The sequence below is a fragment of the Lepidochelys kempii genome, chromosome 21 (genome assembly GCF_965140285.1).
Source record: "Lepidochelys kempii isolate rLepKem1 chromosome 21, rLepKem1.hap1, whole genome shotgun sequence".
Lineage (NCBI taxonomy): Eukaryota > Metazoa > Chordata > Testudines > Cheloniidae > Lepidochelys > Lepidochelys kempii.
Window position 1 is genome coordinate 7,819,789 of NC_136400.1, and position 17,688 is coordinate 7,837,476.

A 17,688-nucleotide genomic window follows, 5' to 3' on the forward strand; every position below is an offset into this window, starting at 1 on the left:
CCTGCCCCTGCCTTTGTGTGCCCTCTACAATAGCTCCGCCCCCTAAGGCCAAATCCAGAACACAGGCACATCCCGGTTGCCAGGTGCGATATCTGCCCCACAGCCACACGCCTCCTGCTGGCACCCACAGGCAACAAACTCTCTGCCAGCTGCTCCTGTGCTGGGCACAGCGTCTGCTTCAGCCTTCTTCTTCTTCTTCTTCTTCTTCGGAATGATCCTTATGACCATCGCTGTCCCGGGTGCTCTGCGAACAGAGAGGTGCTCACAGAGCGTCTGGGCTAAGCAAGGCCCGGGAGAGGTGGGCGGGGGAGGCAAGCGAGAGACTAGGGAGCTGGGAGCAGCTGGGGCAGGGGGGGGTTTGGAGACATCAGAGGGGAAGAGGCAGCAGAACTTGATATTGGTGCTGGGAGGAGGAGACCGAGACAATTGTCTTGGGAGAGAGAAGTAGGAGGGTGAGGAATTAAGTTCTGCAGAGACTGTTCTACCAGCACCCCGTCCCCCAGCTGTGGGGCGGGTTGGGCCTTAGTGCAGGGACGAACTTCCCAGAGCAGCTGGGTCCAGAAGAGCAATAAAAAGCCAGAAGTGGGCAAGCAAGGCCCAGCTCAATCCTCCATCTTCGTCACTCCCAGCTGGGGCTGTGGAGCTGGGTCCCAAACCCACAGGCTGCACTTCCCGCCCCATCCCCTGCAAAACACCCCCGGAGTCCCGACTCCAGGTGGCATTGGGTGCTCCCCCTCTGGCAGAAGAGACAGACAGAGGCTCAGCAGAGAACAGCTGGAGGGCTGGACATGAGGCGTCCGAGCCCACTCCTGCTGGCCGGAATGCTGCCAGCCAGGTATGCTCCAGTCTCGGACCGAATGGGAATAAGGGGCCTTGCTGTCCCTGTTCCTTTGCCAGCTGATCCAGGCCACGTGGTCACCCCACACACGCTGCAGCTGTTGGCTTGAAACGGGACACTTCCTAGAGGAACAGGGCGCAGTGCTGGGAACCGGCAGAAGGCACCCAGCCCTTCCTGGCATTGTGCTCTGGGAGGGCAGTGCCCGGCCTGCCTGCTCCACAGCTCGCAGGTTCATTGCCAGGGTGGGTCGTTCCCACCTTCTCCTACGCAGGCAGTGCATTCGCTTTCCTTTGCCTTTGTTTGTTTGGGGCGAGCGCTGGAGTCATCGTGAAAGGGAGTGTCTGGGAATGGACCCAGGCCTGGGAGCTGGGAGGGTCGGTTTCCCACACCTCCAGCTCTGCTGATGCCCCTCAGTACCGATCTGCAGCCCCCAGCCCTGAGTTCCCCCCTACAGGCTCTGCCGATGCACCTCAGTGCCAGCCCCCAGCCTGCCCTCTTGCCGCTCTTAGCTCTCCGGAGCTGCCAGTCACATTGGACTGTGCACTGGTCTGTGATATGGAGAAATGTCCACTAGGCACGCAGGTTATGTCTGCCAGCTAGCCTGGGTAACAGAGTGCTGAAGCCACAGCAGCACGGTCTGTACAATCCTGCCTGCAGCCGGAAAATTACTCAGGTGGCTAAAGCACACGCTGCTGCAGCTTCACTGCTCCGGGACCCAAGCTAGATCGAATCTAGCTCAGGTAAATCTACGAGAGCTGCAAGCGCACCCCATGATTGTAGTGGAGACACACCTTAAGTTGAGACCTGCCCAACTCATTTCACCGGGGCCACAATGCACTAGTGCTTCTGTAAGATCCAGGCCCAGGAGTGAGGGATTGTCACTCCCTGCAGTCACTGGAATGGAAAATCGTGTGCAGCCCAGAGGCTCCAGGCTGCTACCCTGCTGATCAGGATTTTCAGGGGGAGAGAACAGAGGGGGTTTGAAATTCCCCTTGTCTCACCTTCCTCAATTTCAATGCAAGCTGAAAATCAGCTGAGATGTGTCCGGAGGAATCCATGTCACTTGCCTCCGCCCAGCCAGCTGACCCCTGGATCTCTCAGGCTTGAGGTGAAAGGGTTTATGCTGCTTGATCAGGACTTGATCCAGCTGCCTTCCTCAGAAAACGGGATTGATTCAGAAGCCACTAAGCCGCATGCGTCTCAGGACAGTAGAGAGACAAGGTGGGTGAGGGAATATCTTTTATAGGACCAGTTTCCATAGGTGAAAGCGACAAGCTGCAGGTCTCCTCTTAGGCAGCCCTACCCAGCCCGAGTAACAGGAGCCAAAGTGGCTGTCCCAGGGTTGACTTTCCTGCTCTCTTGTGGCCACTCAGAGCACTGACCCTTTTATTTCTTGTCCCGCTCCTGAGATTCCTAGAGCCAGACTCTGTTCCCAGTAACACCAGTGTCAAGCCCTGTCTTCCGGGCACTTTGACCCTGGGCAATTGACTCCCCCGCTCCAGGCCTCAGGGCCCTGGGACGTCCAGCCAGGATGGAAACACACTGTTCTCCCAGGGGACTGAGGTCTGTGTCTTGTGACCTTTGCTGCCCTAGGCTGACGGACGCCGACCGGAAGAGACTGTGGGAGAAGCGCTATTTCTGCCACGAGCAGCCTGGATCGCTGCCTCTGTTGCTCACCAGTGCCCCCAGCTGGGAGTGGGCCTGCCTGCCTGACATCTACGCCCTGCTGAAGCAATGGACTTACATGCACCACCAGGATGCCCTCGGGCTCTTGCATGCAACGTAAGCCACTGCCTGGGGAATCCGTCCCGGGGGGTGGAGGTGCAGTGGGCAGAGATCCCTCCTTTCCCTCGCCCCAGCCACTCACTGAGGGCTGTGGCTTCTGCCTCTCAGCCAGTCGCCGCATTAAGATGCAGGCACATCCTGTGAACATCTGAACCCCAAACAGTCCTAAAGCTGTGCTGTGTCAGGCTGGAGGGGAGGGGGAAGAATGGGGCTTGGGGGGACATGGGGCGTGGGCTGGGCATATCTAGCACATGGGTTTAGAATCTTTGCCCACAGGTTGGGCATGGGGGAGGTGGACACAGACTGGCGACTGCCTACTAGTGTTCTCTTTCATATGGCAGCCACGACCCACTGCCTGGTAGTGAGCACAGTAGGGGAGCTGGGGGAACCGATCTAACAGGAACCCTCCCAGAAAATAAGAGGGTGGATAAGAGGACCAGAAGACTTTCTGGAGATGGGCCAAGCATCTCCGTTCCCATGTTTTGTGGCATTCCCAGTGGGATGATGTGGTTTGCCTGGGAGGCTGCGGCTGTGCTTTCCCCACAATGCGCCCATGAGATGCTGTGATGGCAGCAGCAGACCCTCTGCAGGGACCCCAGCGGTCTCGTCTGCAGGCAGGTGGGCTGGGGTCCTCTGGAGAGAGCCTGCTGTGACCTCCTCCCAGTGATGCGGGGCTTGTGGCTGTAGGTTCCCGGATCAGGAAGTGAGGAGGACAGCTGTACACTGGATCGACTCCATGTCGGATGCAGAGCTGCTGGATTACCTGCCGCAGCTGGTGCAGGTGAGTCACTGAGTCATTCGGCCCAATGTGCACAGCATGGCCTATGGTTAGGGCCAGGCCCGTCCGACTGTCCTGCCTGCTGATGGAGAAATGTCCTTGCTTCTCCCCTCCCAGGCCCTGAAGTATGAGTGCTACCTCGACAGCCCCCTGGTGCGGTTCCTTATGAAGCGAGCCATCTGTGACCTGAGAATCACCCACTACTTCTTCTGGTAATGTTGGTGTGGGTGCTGCAGCCTTTGGGAGGGGTCTGTGCTCAGCTGAGGCCTGCCCAAGTGATGGGAGGTGCCTGGGGAGTGGGCATCCCACCATTTAACATCACCAGCCATGACTTGTCCCCCTCTTAGCCTGTGAGGTACAAGCCCCAGCTCCCCACCCTGGAGTTCCTGCACTGGGGAGAGTAGGAATGAGAGGGGTTGGGGGCCCCTTGTCCTGACATCTCCATGCTGCCCTCTTCCCCCAGGCTGCTGAAGGACGGACTCAAGGACTCCCAGTTCAGCATCCGCTACCAGTACCTGCTGGCAGCCCTGCTCTGCTGCTGTGGCAAAGGCCTGCGAGAGGAGTTCGACCGGCAGTGCTGCCTGGTCAACACCTTGGCCAAGCTGGCCCAGCAGGTTCGGGAGGCCGCTCCGTCCTCGCGACAGGTTGGTGCTTAGCCTGTACCTCTGGGAGGGGCATGAGCGGCAGGGGGGTCCGACTGAAAGCTGCTTGCTTTGCTTACGGACAGCACTCCTCTGTCTGCAGGGAGCAGGCCAAGAGCGCTGGCTGTCAGGGGACCTCCCAGCTGCCCCAGTTCCCACCTCGCCCAGTGGGAGGCGCTGTCGGGAGCCATGTAGGAGTGCTGGCTGCAGCCCCACCCTTCCGGAGTTGCTGAAGGGTCATGGGATAGGAGCGTTGTTCCCCCTTTTCCTCCAACTCCCATCCCCCACTGAGGGGCCTTCCATACTCTACACATGTGCCGAGGCTCCCCCAACCTCCTCACCCATAATTCCTTGAGGTCACGGGCACCTCCCTCCAGTTGAGGGTGACTAGGCAGGCCTGCCTAGCGCCGCTCCTTCAGGGGTCACTGCGCAAAGCAGGGTTCCCAGGCATGGTGCATCCGCATTGCAGCTGGAGAGTGAGAAGCTGTCATTGCAAAGGGATTGCAGAGCTGCAGCTCCCCCTCAGCCAGTCGATCCCTCCGGGGGGCATTGATGCTGGAGTGGGTTGCTGGCAGGGCTGGCATGCTGGCAGGGATGTGCATGCAAGGCTGTGACCCACCCCTCCCCACGTCTCCGGCAGGCCATTCTCCGAGACGGGCTGGTCCATGTGAAACAGTTCTTCAGTGCCAATGGCTCCTGCCGCCTGCCGCTTAGCCCCAGCCTGTTGGTGAAGGGGATCGTGCCCAGGGTGAGTGACTGAGCCGGGGTGAGAAGGGAATCAGGACCCGGGCTGCTGGCCCACCTGCTGTAGTAGGGCTAATTCCCCCAGAGGCACAGAATTCCAAGACAACGGATTCTAATGAGAAGACCTTTTGCACTGTCCATCCATCAGCTCTTCCCCCTAATCTACGTACCCCGCAAAGAGCACCAGTATCTGCCCGCGTACCTCAGACCCATGTGCTCCTGACCACCAGCCCTGTGTCTCCTCTCCACCTGCCCCAACATTCCAGATTGTCTCCTGATCTGCACCCCATCCCCACGCACCCACCCGCACCTGCCTCAGTGCGGTGTGTCCAGCTCTCTGCCTCCCCCGAGCAGCAGTGCCAATCTAGCTGAACCTTGGTGTGGATTTGGGGACGTAAGTCAAATGCCTCCAAGGACCTTGCATGAGCGAGGCAGAGAGAAGCCTGGTGACTGGCTAGTGCATAAATCCTCTGGCCCGAGTGTTGGGCCTGGTGGCTCTACGCATCACAGATAGCCAGGGCCCAGAGGTGGTGATCCCTGCAGCGGGCAGGTTGATCGATGCTGCTGGCCTACTGACAGGCAATGGACCAGTGGGAGCCTGTGTCCCCCGGCAGACTGAGATCATAACCCTAGGATGCTCAGGGCTGCAGCAATGTTCATATCCCCAGGTAGCTCTGGTTCTTTCTGACAGTCTCCTCCTTCCCTCCCTGGCGGCAGGACTGCTCCTATTTCAACTCCAACGCCGTGCCCCTGAAGCTCTCCTTCCAGAACGTGGATGCCCTCGGGGAGAACATCCGCGTGATCTTTAAGGTGAGCCCTGCTGCCGCTGCTTATCCGGTTGGCTCTGTGTCTGCACCTCTGGCACGCGGTTCTGATCAAACAGCCATTGCTGAGGCTTCTGGGTCAAAGTGCGGAGGAGTTCATTGCAGAGTAGTAGCCAGTAGGGCACGTCCTCCTCTCTGGCTGCTCCCATCCCTGCAGCAGCTGTGAGACCAGCCGCTTGTCAAGCAAAAAGTGAGCAAAGGTCTCCGAACGGTGATGGGAACCAGCTCCACCGCAAGCCATGGCTGCGTGACGAACCTAGTTCCCCGAGAAATGCCCTCACTAAATAGCAAGATGGGGGGGCGCCCTCTGGATACCGTCAATGGAAGGCACTTGAGTCTAGTTCTTCACCCACAAAGTCCCTGCCACAGAAGGTTTAAAAAGCCAGTTGGATCATGTAGCTCATGGGCAGTGTCGTTCCCTACAATCTATTCCCCCAGGCTGGTGCTCAGTCCCGCTTTCAGTGTCCCAAGTGAGGAGGCTTCCACCCCTTCCCTATTCCACAATCTGGACCTGACTGTTGGCACCTCTCCCTGATGTTCCCACTTGCTCAGCTCCCACAGAATCGCATCTGTCCCCGAAAAAAGTGAACCCCCTTAGCCCCAGACACATGGTGGAAGAGACTGGTCCTGCATTCATAAATCGTGGGGTTTGGGAAGGCTTTGCTGGGCAGGGACAGAGCTGGCAGTGCCCTCTTTAAATCTGAGAAGAGCCTCTGTGGGGAGGGTGCGAGATCGCTCCTGGGAGAGGGAACCCCAGAGAGGGAACAGTGAGCTGTTGCCTTCATGGAAACACGCCAGTTGTGACCATGCACCTTCCCTCCTGTGACTGCCAGTGTGGAGACGACCTCCGGCAGGACATGCTGACGCTGCAGATGATCCGGATTATGAATAAGATCTGGGTGCAGGAGGGGCTGGACATGCGCATGGTCATCTTCCGCTGCTTCTCCACTGGCCGGGGCCGGGGTAAGTCAGAGCCCGGGTGTGACTGTCTCCCGCTTCCCTCCCAGGAAGTTGCTGCTCCTCTGGGGCTGTGATGCTCTCGGCATGGGGCCATTGTCGGGAATCCAGCGGCTGCAGAGCCAGGATGAACAGTGCTCGAACCCAGCAACTGTCCCTTTGGGTGTCTCTGTGCTGCCACCAGAGGGAGATGCTGCGGAAGACTCTTACGGCCCGATTTTCAGAGGCGGATTTTGGTCCGTGCAGCTGCAGACATTCAGCCCTTCTGCAAATCAGGCCCGAAGTGCCTCAAGTCAGGCTCTCAAATGAAGGCATGCAGATTGGTGATGGCTGGCCCCGAACGCTGACCTCTCAGAGGGCTGCTGAGACTTTGAGGACCCAGGCTGGGATCTCTCTGTGCCACCCGGGGCAGGGGGAGGGTTTGGACGGACAGAGTGAGTGGCGATTCTGGGTGCTGACCCTGGTACCTGCTGCCTCCCCTTCCAGGCATGGTGGAGATGATCCCCAACGCAGAGACTCTGCGCAAGATCCAGGTGGAGCATGGGGTGACGGGCTCCTTCAAGGATCGCCCCCTGGCAGACTGGCTGCAAAAGCACAACCCCACGGAGGATGAGTACGAGAAGGTAGTGACGTGGGAGTGCAGCGGGGTGACTTTGGAATGGAAAGGGGTCGTACAAATCCCTCTGTAGGGAAGGGAGCAGGGGTCCGAGGGAGGCAAATAGCCTCTGCAGTTTGGGATGATGCACAAACGAATGCACCTTCCAATATGCTTAACTTCTTGTAAGCCCTCCACATAAACAATGGCCGACAGATGCACCCTGAGCCTGGCTCGGGCATGGCGCTGGGCTTTGTTTAGGCCCTTTGGTAAGTGAACTTGATCTTGACCTTTTGCATAAAGCAAGCCAGCCAGATGCACCTGTGCTCCTGGATTGTGCCTGCATCTAAGGACAAGCTGGACGGATGGTCTAGATATACTTGGTCCTGACTTGGTGCAGGGGCCTGAACTCGATGGCTTTTTGAAGTCCCTTCCAGCCCTGCGTTTCTGTGATTCTGTACCCACAGGTTTGTTTATATGTAGGACCTACAGCAAGAGTGCAAAGGTTTTTTTGTTTTTTTTTAATGCTTTGTTACTTAAAACAAGTTCCTGGTGAAAGCAGGTGGGGGAGCTGAGCAGCATTAAGTGCCCCCCTCCACCTCACGGACCAAGCTTGCTCCTGAGAGTGACTAAACATTCCCATGCTCTCTCCCCTTCCTCTCAATTCCTTTTTGAAGTATCTCTCCCTCTCTTCCCCTCTCACCTGCTTTAACCCCTTCTCCCTCTCCCAGGCAGTGGAGAACTTCATCTACTCATGCGCCGGGTGCTGCGTGGCCACCTATGTGCTGGGGATCTGCGACCGGCACAATGACAACATCATGCTCAAAACCACCGGCCACATGTTCCACATCGACTTCGGCAGGTTCCTGGGCCATGCCCAGATGTTTGGCAACATCAAAAGGTGGGTGTCACCCACAGGCGCCTGGCAGAGGGGTGATAATACAATGGGATTGTAGGTGCACGCTGGAGCAGAACTTAGCCCTGGCTCCCTTTACCAAATATCTTCTCCCTGCAGCTGTTGTGCTCGGGGTGGCCATGTTTCTGTGAGACTACAGGGCTACAGTTTGTACTGTGGATACAGTGGTTTGGAAGGTCTGCTGTGCGGCTGTCAGGGAGCCTGGCTGTTCCCAGCTGGATCAGGGTGTCTTTTGTCGGATGCAGGACAGACTGGAGTGGCTATCTGTTCCATTTCCCATCGTCGACCCCTCTGCTCCACACCCTGTGCTGATCTGGGCATGCGTGTCTCTTTCTCTGGTGCAGGGACCGGGCCCCGTTCGTCTTCACCTCGGACATGGCCTATGTTATTAATGGTGGTGACAAGCCCTCCAGCCGCTTCCATGACTTTGTGGATCTCTGCTGCCAGGCGTACAACCTGATCCGCAAGCATACCCACCTCTTCCTCAACCTGCTAGGCCTGGTGAGAACACGGGAGGGTTGCCCTGGTCCAGGCACCGCGGCAGCTTTGCTCTCGCTGGGCCTCATTACCAAAGGATCTCCAAAGAGCAGGCCACCCTCCGTGCCCAGGCCTTGAGATGCCTCCCACCCTCAGTGCTGGGAAAATTCCCTTCCCCCTCTGAGTCTACAGCTGCCCCTTGGCCTCTCGGGTTCTGCCCCCTACCCTGGGCTCTTGGGTCCCATCTGACAGCGCTATGAAAGCAGCATGCTCCACCCTTGGGGGGAGGCATGTGCTTAGTGTCATGCAAGCCCCCCTCCAGCTGTCTGAAGTGCGGCAATGACTGCCTGATCATACGGAACTCACGCCGCTGTCCTCACCCACATGAGTGACTTGGATCCAGGCAGACACACCCAGCGCTGGGCTGGGCTCGCTAAGTACATCTCATGGGGTGTGGATGTGAGTGATGGGGAGAAGGCCCCTGTCCCTCTCCACTGAAGGAGACTTCAGTGGGGATGCTGGACAGGCCATCTTGACCCGCACCTGGGCCATGTTTAGCATAGAGGCCCCAGGATCGGCTGGTCCATCTCTCTCTCCCTGCTCCTTCCCCACCTCTGGGCGCCTGGCACTGACCTGGCTGCCCTGCTCCCCAGATGCTGTCCTGTGGTATCCCGGAGCTCTCCGACCTCGAGGACCTCAAGTATGTCTACGACGCCCTGCGGCCGCAGGACTCCGAGGCTGATGCCACCACCTATTTCACCAGGTAAAAGAGTGCACCTGGTGCTGGGCGACAGGTGGGGAAGGGGAAGGCGCCCCTCTGTCACCAGGGAGAGATGGAAGGGCCTTCAGTGGCTGTACACCCCACTCCTAGGAAAGGAGCCCGGCTCTTTGTGTCTCAGCATCCCTGGTTGAGGGGCCTTTGTGCACTCAGGAGAGTTTAGGGGCCTGGGTGCCAAGAATGGCAGCTGCCTTTGGCCCAGGATGGCGTCCCCCCTCTCTCACTGTGACGCTGCCCTCCCTCATTGCAGGTTGATCGAGTCTAGCCTGGGCAGCGTGGCCACCAAGCTCAACTTCTTCATCCACAACCTGGCGCAAATGAAGTTCACAGGCTCGGACACCCGCCCTGTGCTTTCCTTCGCCCCCCGCATGCACACACTCAAGACAGCTGGCCGGATCCGCGACGTCTTCCTTTGCCGCCATGAGAAAGTCTTCAACCCCAGCAAAGGCTATGTGAGCACTGCAGCTCTGCTTCTTCCGGATACGTGCCGGGGGAGATGAGAGATCTGGGAGAGGGATTCTGTGCTGGGGGGTGGGTTTGGAGGAAGGCCCGGTCTACTGCCATTCAGTGGAGTCCTAGGGGCAGAGAGACAAACCAAATTAAGGCTGCTGCAGTGGTTCCTGATTCTGGCCTCACTAGGAACATTTAGTGGTTTAGAGGGGGCAAACCCAGTCCTCTGGAGGAAGGGAAATGTGGGACCTATCAGTGGATGGCTGCCCTCACATGTATGATTTCATTAGAACCCAGGTCTCTCCACTTACCCTTCCATGAGGCCTTCAAAGGTGACTTGACTTGAATGTCTGCCTCCCTTCAGACGCATGTTCCTGAAAACTTTCCCCAGCTTTTAACAGGGTCTGAAGTGATGCCAAAAGAAACCATTTAACCTCTGTCTGATTTTCAAACTTCTTGCATTTCAGTGCATGCACGGTGGGTCTGATTCTGAGCTAATCTGGATGTCAGTTGGGCTACTCCCGATCTGTCCTGGTAATAAGTTAGATCAGACGCAGGCATGCCAGCGGTAACAGGCTCTGCCTCCCTGTCTTGCAGACGTACGTTGTGAAGGTGCAGCGGGAGAGCCCCTGCGAGGTCACCTATGTCCAGCGTACCTTTGAGGAGTTCCAGGAGCTGCACAACAAGCTACGCCTCATCTTCCCCTCCTCCCACCTGCCCAGGTAGCCCTGCTGCCCCTCCTCTCTTCCTCAGCGCCACTTCTTGTCCCACCCCCAGAGAAAAGGGGCTGTGCTCTGCAGCTGGTTTGGGGCTTGGTTCATCTCTGGGCAGGTGCATGCTGGGAGGAGGGGATGCACCTCCCTCATGGGCTTTGCCTGCCTCCAGGCAGCACCCACGATGACAAGTCTCCCCGTGGTTTGTTTGTTTGTTTGTTTGTTTGTTTGTTTTTCCCCCATGCTGCTTCCTGGCTTTCCCAGACCACTGTAACTTGACTCAGCCCACTACAGCTGTCCCTGGCTCCAGACAGCACCCACCCAGACTGAGCCCTTCTTGATTCTCTTGGTGCTGAGAGACACCTGTCAGGATCCAGCTATCCTTGGCTTTAGGGCCCTCTCACCCTGCCAGTATTCCCTGCCCACCCATCCTCCAGTTTTTGCTGGCAGCACCTGTCCAGATTGGCCCGGAAAGTCCTCTAGATTCTGTTGCTGAGAAACAATCGACTCGGCACCATTGTGGTGTGATGTGCCTCAGTGCAACACTGGCTGCCTCTGGCAAGAGCAGCTGACTTAGGGGTACTACTGCTTCAGCAGTGCATTCTGCTGCCCTCAACTGGGGACTTGCTAACTGTTCTCTCTCTCTCTCTCTCTCTCTCGCCTACACCCACACAACTGGTCAGTTTTCCCAGTAGGTTTGTGATCGGCCGGTCACGAGGCGAGGCAATGGCCGACAGGAGGAAAGAGGAGCTGAATGGCTACATCTGGCATCTGATCCACTCAGCCCCAGAGGTGGCTGAGGTAAGATTCTCTTCTCAGCGCCTCTCAGTCTACGGTGGAGAAGGGATCTAGCATACACGGCTTAATAGATAACACTCCCTTCTAGAACTTATCTAGTGAGTATAGCAAGTGACTAAGGGAAAGGATTCCTGGGCCCTTTTCCAGACTGTGTTAGTGAGAAGTGGGCAAGTCATGTCTCTCTGTGCCTCAGTTTCCCCATCTGTAAAACGGGGACAGGAACATGAGCTTTGATCTCAGGGAGCTTGCAAGTCTTAACTTAATTCCAGTTTGTAAAGTTATTTGAAGATCAGACACGCCATCGAAGTGGTGAGTTGTTCCTCTGGCTTGAGATTCTGGAGGATGGAAGGTGCTATATTCATAACTGGTGGTGGCGTTACATATCTTGCTTTGAAGTTTGCGGAACATGCTTACGGATGGAGAAAAGAGCCTGTTACCTCTGTTGTGTAATACAAGCCAGACTTGTGCTATTCTTGCCTTGCAGTGTGATCTTGTGTATACGTTCTTCCAACCACTCCCGCGGGATGAGAAGGCTGCAGGCACCAATCCAGCTCCAAAGCCCGCAGGTATCACTATTCATTGTATATGGTCCATCTAGTCTGGTATGGAGGCCAATATCAGGCGTGTCATAGGGAAGGTGTAACACACCCACGCAATGTACCTGTACTATGCTGTACTAAACCACAGCGGCAGATTCCTTCCTGACCCCTTGATGGAGCAGGAGAATGAGGGTCAAAGTAGTGGTTACCTAAAGGAAAAACAGCCCCTCCAGGGGATTCCATTGTGGTGATGTTGGGTATTTAGAAGCACGACTTTTACGCTTCTTCCTAAGAAGCTGGCATGTGGTTTCGAATTGCTGCTGCACCGCTGTGTCGCTGCTCGGTTTCTAACCTGTGCTGGCCTCTGTAGCTCACCCCCTGTGCTGGTAGGCACTGCGCCCTATCTCTTTCCTTTGCCTCTTTCCAGATGCCACGTGGTCCCGGCCCATCGGGAAGGTGGGAGGGGAGGTGAAGCTCTCCATTTCTTACAAGAACAACAAGCTCTTCATCATGGTGATGCACATCCGAGGCCTGGTAGGTGCCTGTAATCCCAGCAGCAGCCATGGCTGCTGCGCAGGCTCTGTCTGTATCCTGGTGCCGTGGAAATGACTGGGGTTTTTTTTGGTCTCTCCCTCTTGTAGCAGCCTCTCCAGGATGGGAATGACCCTGACCCTTACGTCAAGATCTATCTCTTGCCTGACCCCCAGAAAACCACCAAGAGAAAAACCAAAGTGGCTCGGAAAACCTGCAACCCCACTTACAATGAAATGGTACCGTCCAATTCCCTTTGACCCTCATATAGGGCTCATGGAAAGAGCATTCAGCTGTGATGGGGTTAGGTTAGATCTAGGGCCAGCTAAGTGAATCTTTGTCATCTTTCCCGGACGAGGGTGGACTCCAGTTGCCTGCCACTACTAGTGCACTGGCTGGATTGCTTGGGTCAGTAGGGATCAAAAATCGCCGCTGACTGAGGAACGTTCAGCAGTTTGTCAAATGAGCTGGTGTCTCAGACCAGTTTCCAGGGAAAAGGGCCCATCTCCTATCTGGTCCTCTCAGCGGAGAGGCCAAGCACTGAATGGCTCATGGAGACTGAGCTACACTCTCCCTCCAGAGCATGGTTGGGGCAACAGCAGGGACTCCCCATTCCGTAACCGAGAACTTCCTTCTCCAGGCTGCCAAGGTACCGCGTTCGGACCGGTAAGGGCCTTCCCCATTCTCTGTCTTGCAGCTCGTCTACGACGGGATTCCCAGAGGAGACCTTCAGCAGCGGGAACTGCGCCTGAGCATCCTGAGCGAGGAGAGCTTCTGGGAGAACATCCTTCTCGGGGAGGTCTGCATTAAGCTACGGGACCTGGACCTGACCCAAGAGAAGATGGGCTGGTTTGAGCTGGGCTCCAGGAGCCAAGGGACCATGTGAGGAGAGCAACAGCAGTGGCAGTGTCTTTGGAACCACGTCAGCCCTGCAGTGCTAGGCCGTGGGAATGGGCGCGAGTCCCAGGAGTTGTATCCTGGATCCAGATGGATTTTGTTTTCTGCAAGCAGGACCTAGAGACAAACCCTCTCTCTGCAGATGAAGGTGTTCATTTTTGGGGGTGGTTTTTTGTTACATTTTCCCTGTAGAAACTGGGAACTCAACATCGCAATAGGAAATCCTATTGTGACTTGAAAAGGCTGCAGTCTTTTTTTTTTTTTTTTTTTTTTAAGTTTACCTTGTGTCAAGGGAGCAACAATGAGGGAGGGGGGAATATCGGGGACACTTTTTTTTTTTGAGATTTTTATTTTTAAAAAATAATGAAAAGTAATTTGTGTCCAGATGGGACATGAGGCTTTGATGAGAAGAGACCTGTGGGTGTGGAGGGAGGAGAGATACTTCATCAGTAAGGTTCTTATTGGACTGTCTCTAGGGAGTTTGTTTAAAAGAATGTATATATCCATAGGAACTTCTGGGGGCAGGGGGGACCTAAAGGCCACAAGCAGCAGATAAGCCCTCCTTGTCTCTGGTTTAGGAGGTGGTATGCTAGGATCCAAGCTGCCTCCTCTGTCCATCTCAGAGAATTTGCTTCCAAAGGAGAGCTGTATAATTTGTGAATGTGTAGAGCCTTCTGTTCTGGATTCCCGCCAGAGAGCATGCAAGTCTGTGAACCTTGCTCCTGGGGAATGACTGTCACAGTTGATTATCTCCCCTGCCCCCTGAAAAAATGCCAGCAATATTCACTTCAATTCCAGCTGTGCTTCACTCCCCAAGGCCCTTTACTCTGGCCTTGTGGCGATGTTGGACATTCAGAAGCATGACTTTTACCATACTTGGCTGTCCATGTTTTTCTTCCCCCCCCCCCCCCGGGTCCCCTGCTCACTAGATTGAATTGTTCCAAGGGAGAAGCAGCAGCGGAGACTTTGCGAGGGGCTGGGCTGGGCTAAGTCTTAGGGGTAGAGGCAGTCAAATCTTGGAAGCGGGAGATGATCTTATCCTTCATTCAGGTGACTTCTGGAAATTGTTCCTTGGAGCTTGAGATTCCACATGAAGGAGCTGGTCACTTGGAGCTCCACCACTTTGTACCAAATAGGGGTGGGGCTTGTGCAATGCCAATCTGCCCCTCTGGGAAGGGTGGGGCTTGCTCACTGATCAGAATTACGCTGGTATTGAGCACGATGCCATTTCTACTGAGACTTTTCCATGCCTGGAGGAGAAGGAGCCACTGATGGTCACGCAAAGAGCAGAGAGGCTCTGCTCTTCCTCTCGTCAGCCTTTCAGGGGAGAGAAACATTTGTAGAAGATATGATTTTTTTGTTTTTGTTACATTCATATTGTGTGTGTCTGTGTAGAGGGGAAAGGAAATACCCCCTTCTTAACCTTTTTTGGTTTTTAAAGATCTAATTCCCATTGTAAAAATGATTTTAAAGGATGCCTGTTTCCACTTGGTGTCAGAGAGGGGAGAGCAGGCGATAGGGCTCCGTCCATGGGGCAGGCAGAATAGTGGGGTTGCCCTAAACTGCAGAGTTCAAGAGCTCAGGCACCTCCCACCCCAAGCAGCTGTCTCCCTCCCCTGTCCCCTCTTCTCTCCCTCCCCCCCGAGGTGTCAATGGTGCTTTGTTTACAGTGAGAATTCCGTAAACAGATGAAACATTTCTCAGGATCGAGAATATGAACTTATCTTTATATTAAAAGTTTTAAATATTGTATCTAGTAGGTGAATGGGTTTAAATAAGCTGGGGTTGAGGAAAGGATCCCCCCCTCCATGCCATGGTATTGACTAGTTGCAGATGTGTCGGGCGGTGGCATCTCTGAACCTCCACCGGTGGGTTTGGGAGAGGTGCATTAAGGAGATGTCCTCAAATATAGCCAAGTTCTTCAGTCAACGCTCTTTCCCCCACAATCTGTGTTGGGGTGCAGTTCGGGCTCCTGAAGAGGCACCTTTCAGATACCTGCATCTCGCTCGGTTGTAAAATAGTGGCATTAAAATAAAAGGAAATGAAATACAATGGAAGAACGTGTGGCCTCATGAATCCCCAAAGCCAGTGTCATAAGGGTGGACCTGCCCACTGAGCAGCAATCTTGGCATTTCAGAATCACGCCGGTGAGGCTGCTACTCTGTGAAAGTGGCTGTACTGCACTCCAGCCCAGCGAAGGGGGGGCAGACACCGTATCTCTGTGTTTCTGGGACACGCTGGAGAATGGGAATGAGGTAGGGAGCCTTTTGCCTCTATGACATCAAATCCCGACCAGCTCAGTAGTGAATGAAACTAGATACCAAGGGATGGCTACCTACTTGCCTTTGCGAAATGATTTTGGTGGATCTCAGCCCACTTTCCTAGGGAGAGGACCCTATCACAGAACTGCCATTGCTGTTCGCTCTCTTGCTTGCAATCTCAGCAGAGAGGCCAAGGACTGAAGGCCCCTTTTCATCCCTCTAAGTCAGAGTTGAGGCACACTGATGGGGCCCGGAAATGGGATCTTGCCCTGGGGCTGTTTTGCCTGTTATAAAGAGAGGATTCCAGTCCCCTTAGTTGTCAAACCAGTGCTCACTAACACTAAATCAAAATGTAAAAGGGGTCTAAAGAAACCATATTAAAAGAGAGAAGATGAAAACCTAACATAGGGCACGGAGCAGAGGAGGAAAAAGTAAACCACTCTCATGGAGAAATGGGAGTTCGCTCACAGTATCCATTCCTTGTGAGCGTGCTGGGTGGAGAATGGAAAGGCCAGCACAGGCTTCCGCACTTACTGAAGCGGCTTTATTATTGTCCGACACTGTTGCTACAGCAACACACAATCCACGTTACAAACATACTTAGTTCTTAAACTACCACCTGTAATTACAACTGCCGAGGGGCTGCATCAGTCATAGCTACAGCATGCTCCCATGCGTAACTGGAATGCGGAGGAACCTTTTGCTGTTACCATGATGCCAGGCCGGGATGCATGTTAGCTGCTGCAGGGAGGCTGGGGCTGAGGATGGCTGTTCCTTGGGTTGGGCTTGCAGGAGTGTGAACGGCAAGATACTGCTAACAGATTTAACCCTTTGAGGGAAGTGAGACAGCAAATTAACCCTTAGAAGCTCAAGGCCTCATGGTGTACTTCCACACCAACTCTCCGTCCTCCTATGCCTTCATCTGTCAGGAAAAAAACAAGGTTTAAATTAATCCTGCACCTCAGGCTGAGTCTAAGGCCTGGTCAGGTTATGTCTGTGATTCAGCAGAGAGTGCCACTAGCAGAGCGGAGCAATGTGGATTACAAAGCGTGCGCTTACATGCAAGGAGTTGAAAGACACTGAGCAAACAGAGAACACAATGTAATAGTTTAATTGGGTCTTTTTTTCTCCTCGCACACCTAAGAAACAATGATTGCTGGGTTAATGATGTTCTCCAGCCCACCTATTGCTAAATGCTGGCTTTGGAGTGACCTGAATGCCTCACCCTTACTAAATTAATATTTTGAAGGGTAGAATTTCTTAATTACCAGTTACAATTTTAATGAACACACGGCTCAACATTAGCCGCTCCCTACACTACAGCTGACACGAGGATTATTAATGCTCTGGCTGGTCACTTATTTGGTAAAATAAGGAAATTAACTGGCTATTTCCTGTCCACTGGGACTTGTTGTGTCAGTATTGGAATTTTCATTGTAACTGCCTGTCTTTCAGTTTGCTCACTAACAAAAATTAAACGTCATCCCCATCAGTATGAGTTTTAGTGGGGAAATTATAGTAATATATATTTTACTATGTCTGTGGGAGGATGAACAAAGAGACTATTCTTTCCGTAGGAGTAGCAGGGCAGTCTCTCCACTAGTGCAGATACATAATGTTCTTTCAGCAGTGACAGCTTGGTCCTTGAAAATACACCAGAAGCTTAAGAGGAAGAGCTAACGAGAACCAACTCTCGGCACCTTTCACCTGTGGAGCTGTAGCTGCTTTATCACACACCTGAGCTATAAATAAGTATCATCCTTTGTTTTATAAACAGGGAAACCGAGGCAGAGAGTCTTTCAGGCCTAAATTTTCAAAAGTAGTCACTCAGTTTGGTACCTTAATTTCTAGGTGCTCAATGTGAGATGGCTTTGGCCTGATTTTCAGAGATGCTGAGCACCCACTAGTCTAGCTCAAGTCAGCGGGAGCTGCATATGGTTGGTACCTCCAAAAATAATTTGGCCACCCAAAATTAGTGGACTCTATTGATACTGTGTGTAGAAAGAAGGAGCCTAAGACATAAGGCCTTGTATAAGGGGCTTGATGTAAGGCCTAAGGCCTGAACTAAAGTAGGCCATGCCAATATAAAGCAAAGTGAGCAAAAGTCAAGCTGTGAGCAGAAGTCAGGCCCTGCCGCATACATGAAGTTGGCAAGAATAGGGCTGG

The 17,688-nt window shown here is 54.3% G+C and overlaps 1 protein-coding gene across 3 annotated transcripts in view; it reads left to right on the forward strand.

The window, feature by feature from the left end:
• The window catches only part of PIK3C2B (phosphatidylinositol-4-phosphate 3-kinase catalytic subunit type 2 beta), a 78,440-nt gene extending 63,127 nt beyond the window's left edge, over window positions 1-15,313 (forward strand). For all 3 annotated transcript variants that reach the window (XM_073319542.2, XM_073319541.2, XM_073319543.2), the window contains 18 exons: window positions 2,432-2,620; window positions 3,311-3,404; window positions 3,519-3,613; window positions 3,865-4,045; window positions 4,683-4,790; window positions 5,504-5,596; window positions 6,444-6,573; window positions 7,054-7,190; window positions 7,894-8,063; window positions 8,423-8,579; window positions 9,209-9,318; window positions 9,584-9,785; window positions 10,381-10,505; window positions 11,180-11,297; window positions 11,779-11,860; window positions 12,261-12,367; window positions 12,475-12,603; window positions 13,062-15,313. In XM_073319542.2, coding sequence (XP_073175643.2) covers window positions 2,432-2,620; window positions 3,311-3,404; window positions 3,519-3,613; window positions 3,865-4,045; window positions 4,683-4,790; window positions 5,504-5,596; window positions 6,444-6,573; window positions 7,054-7,190; window positions 7,894-8,063; window positions 8,423-8,579; window positions 9,209-9,318; window positions 9,584-9,785; window positions 10,381-10,505; window positions 11,180-11,297; window positions 11,779-11,860; window positions 12,261-12,367; window positions 12,475-12,603; window positions 13,062-13,250 — 2,416 coding nt within the window. In that variant the 3' untranslated portion in view covers window positions 13,251-15,313. The remainder of the gene's footprint in view (window positions 1-2,431; window positions 2,621-3,310; window positions 3,405-3,518; window positions 3,614-3,864; window positions 4,046-4,682; window positions 4,791-5,503; window positions 5,597-6,443; window positions 6,574-7,053; window positions 7,191-7,893; window positions 8,064-8,422; window positions 8,580-9,208; window positions 9,319-9,583; window positions 9,786-10,380; window positions 10,506-11,179; window positions 11,298-11,778; window positions 11,861-12,260; window positions 12,368-12,474; window positions 12,604-13,061) is intronic.
• Window positions 15,314-17,688: the final 2,375 nt, after the last annotated feature.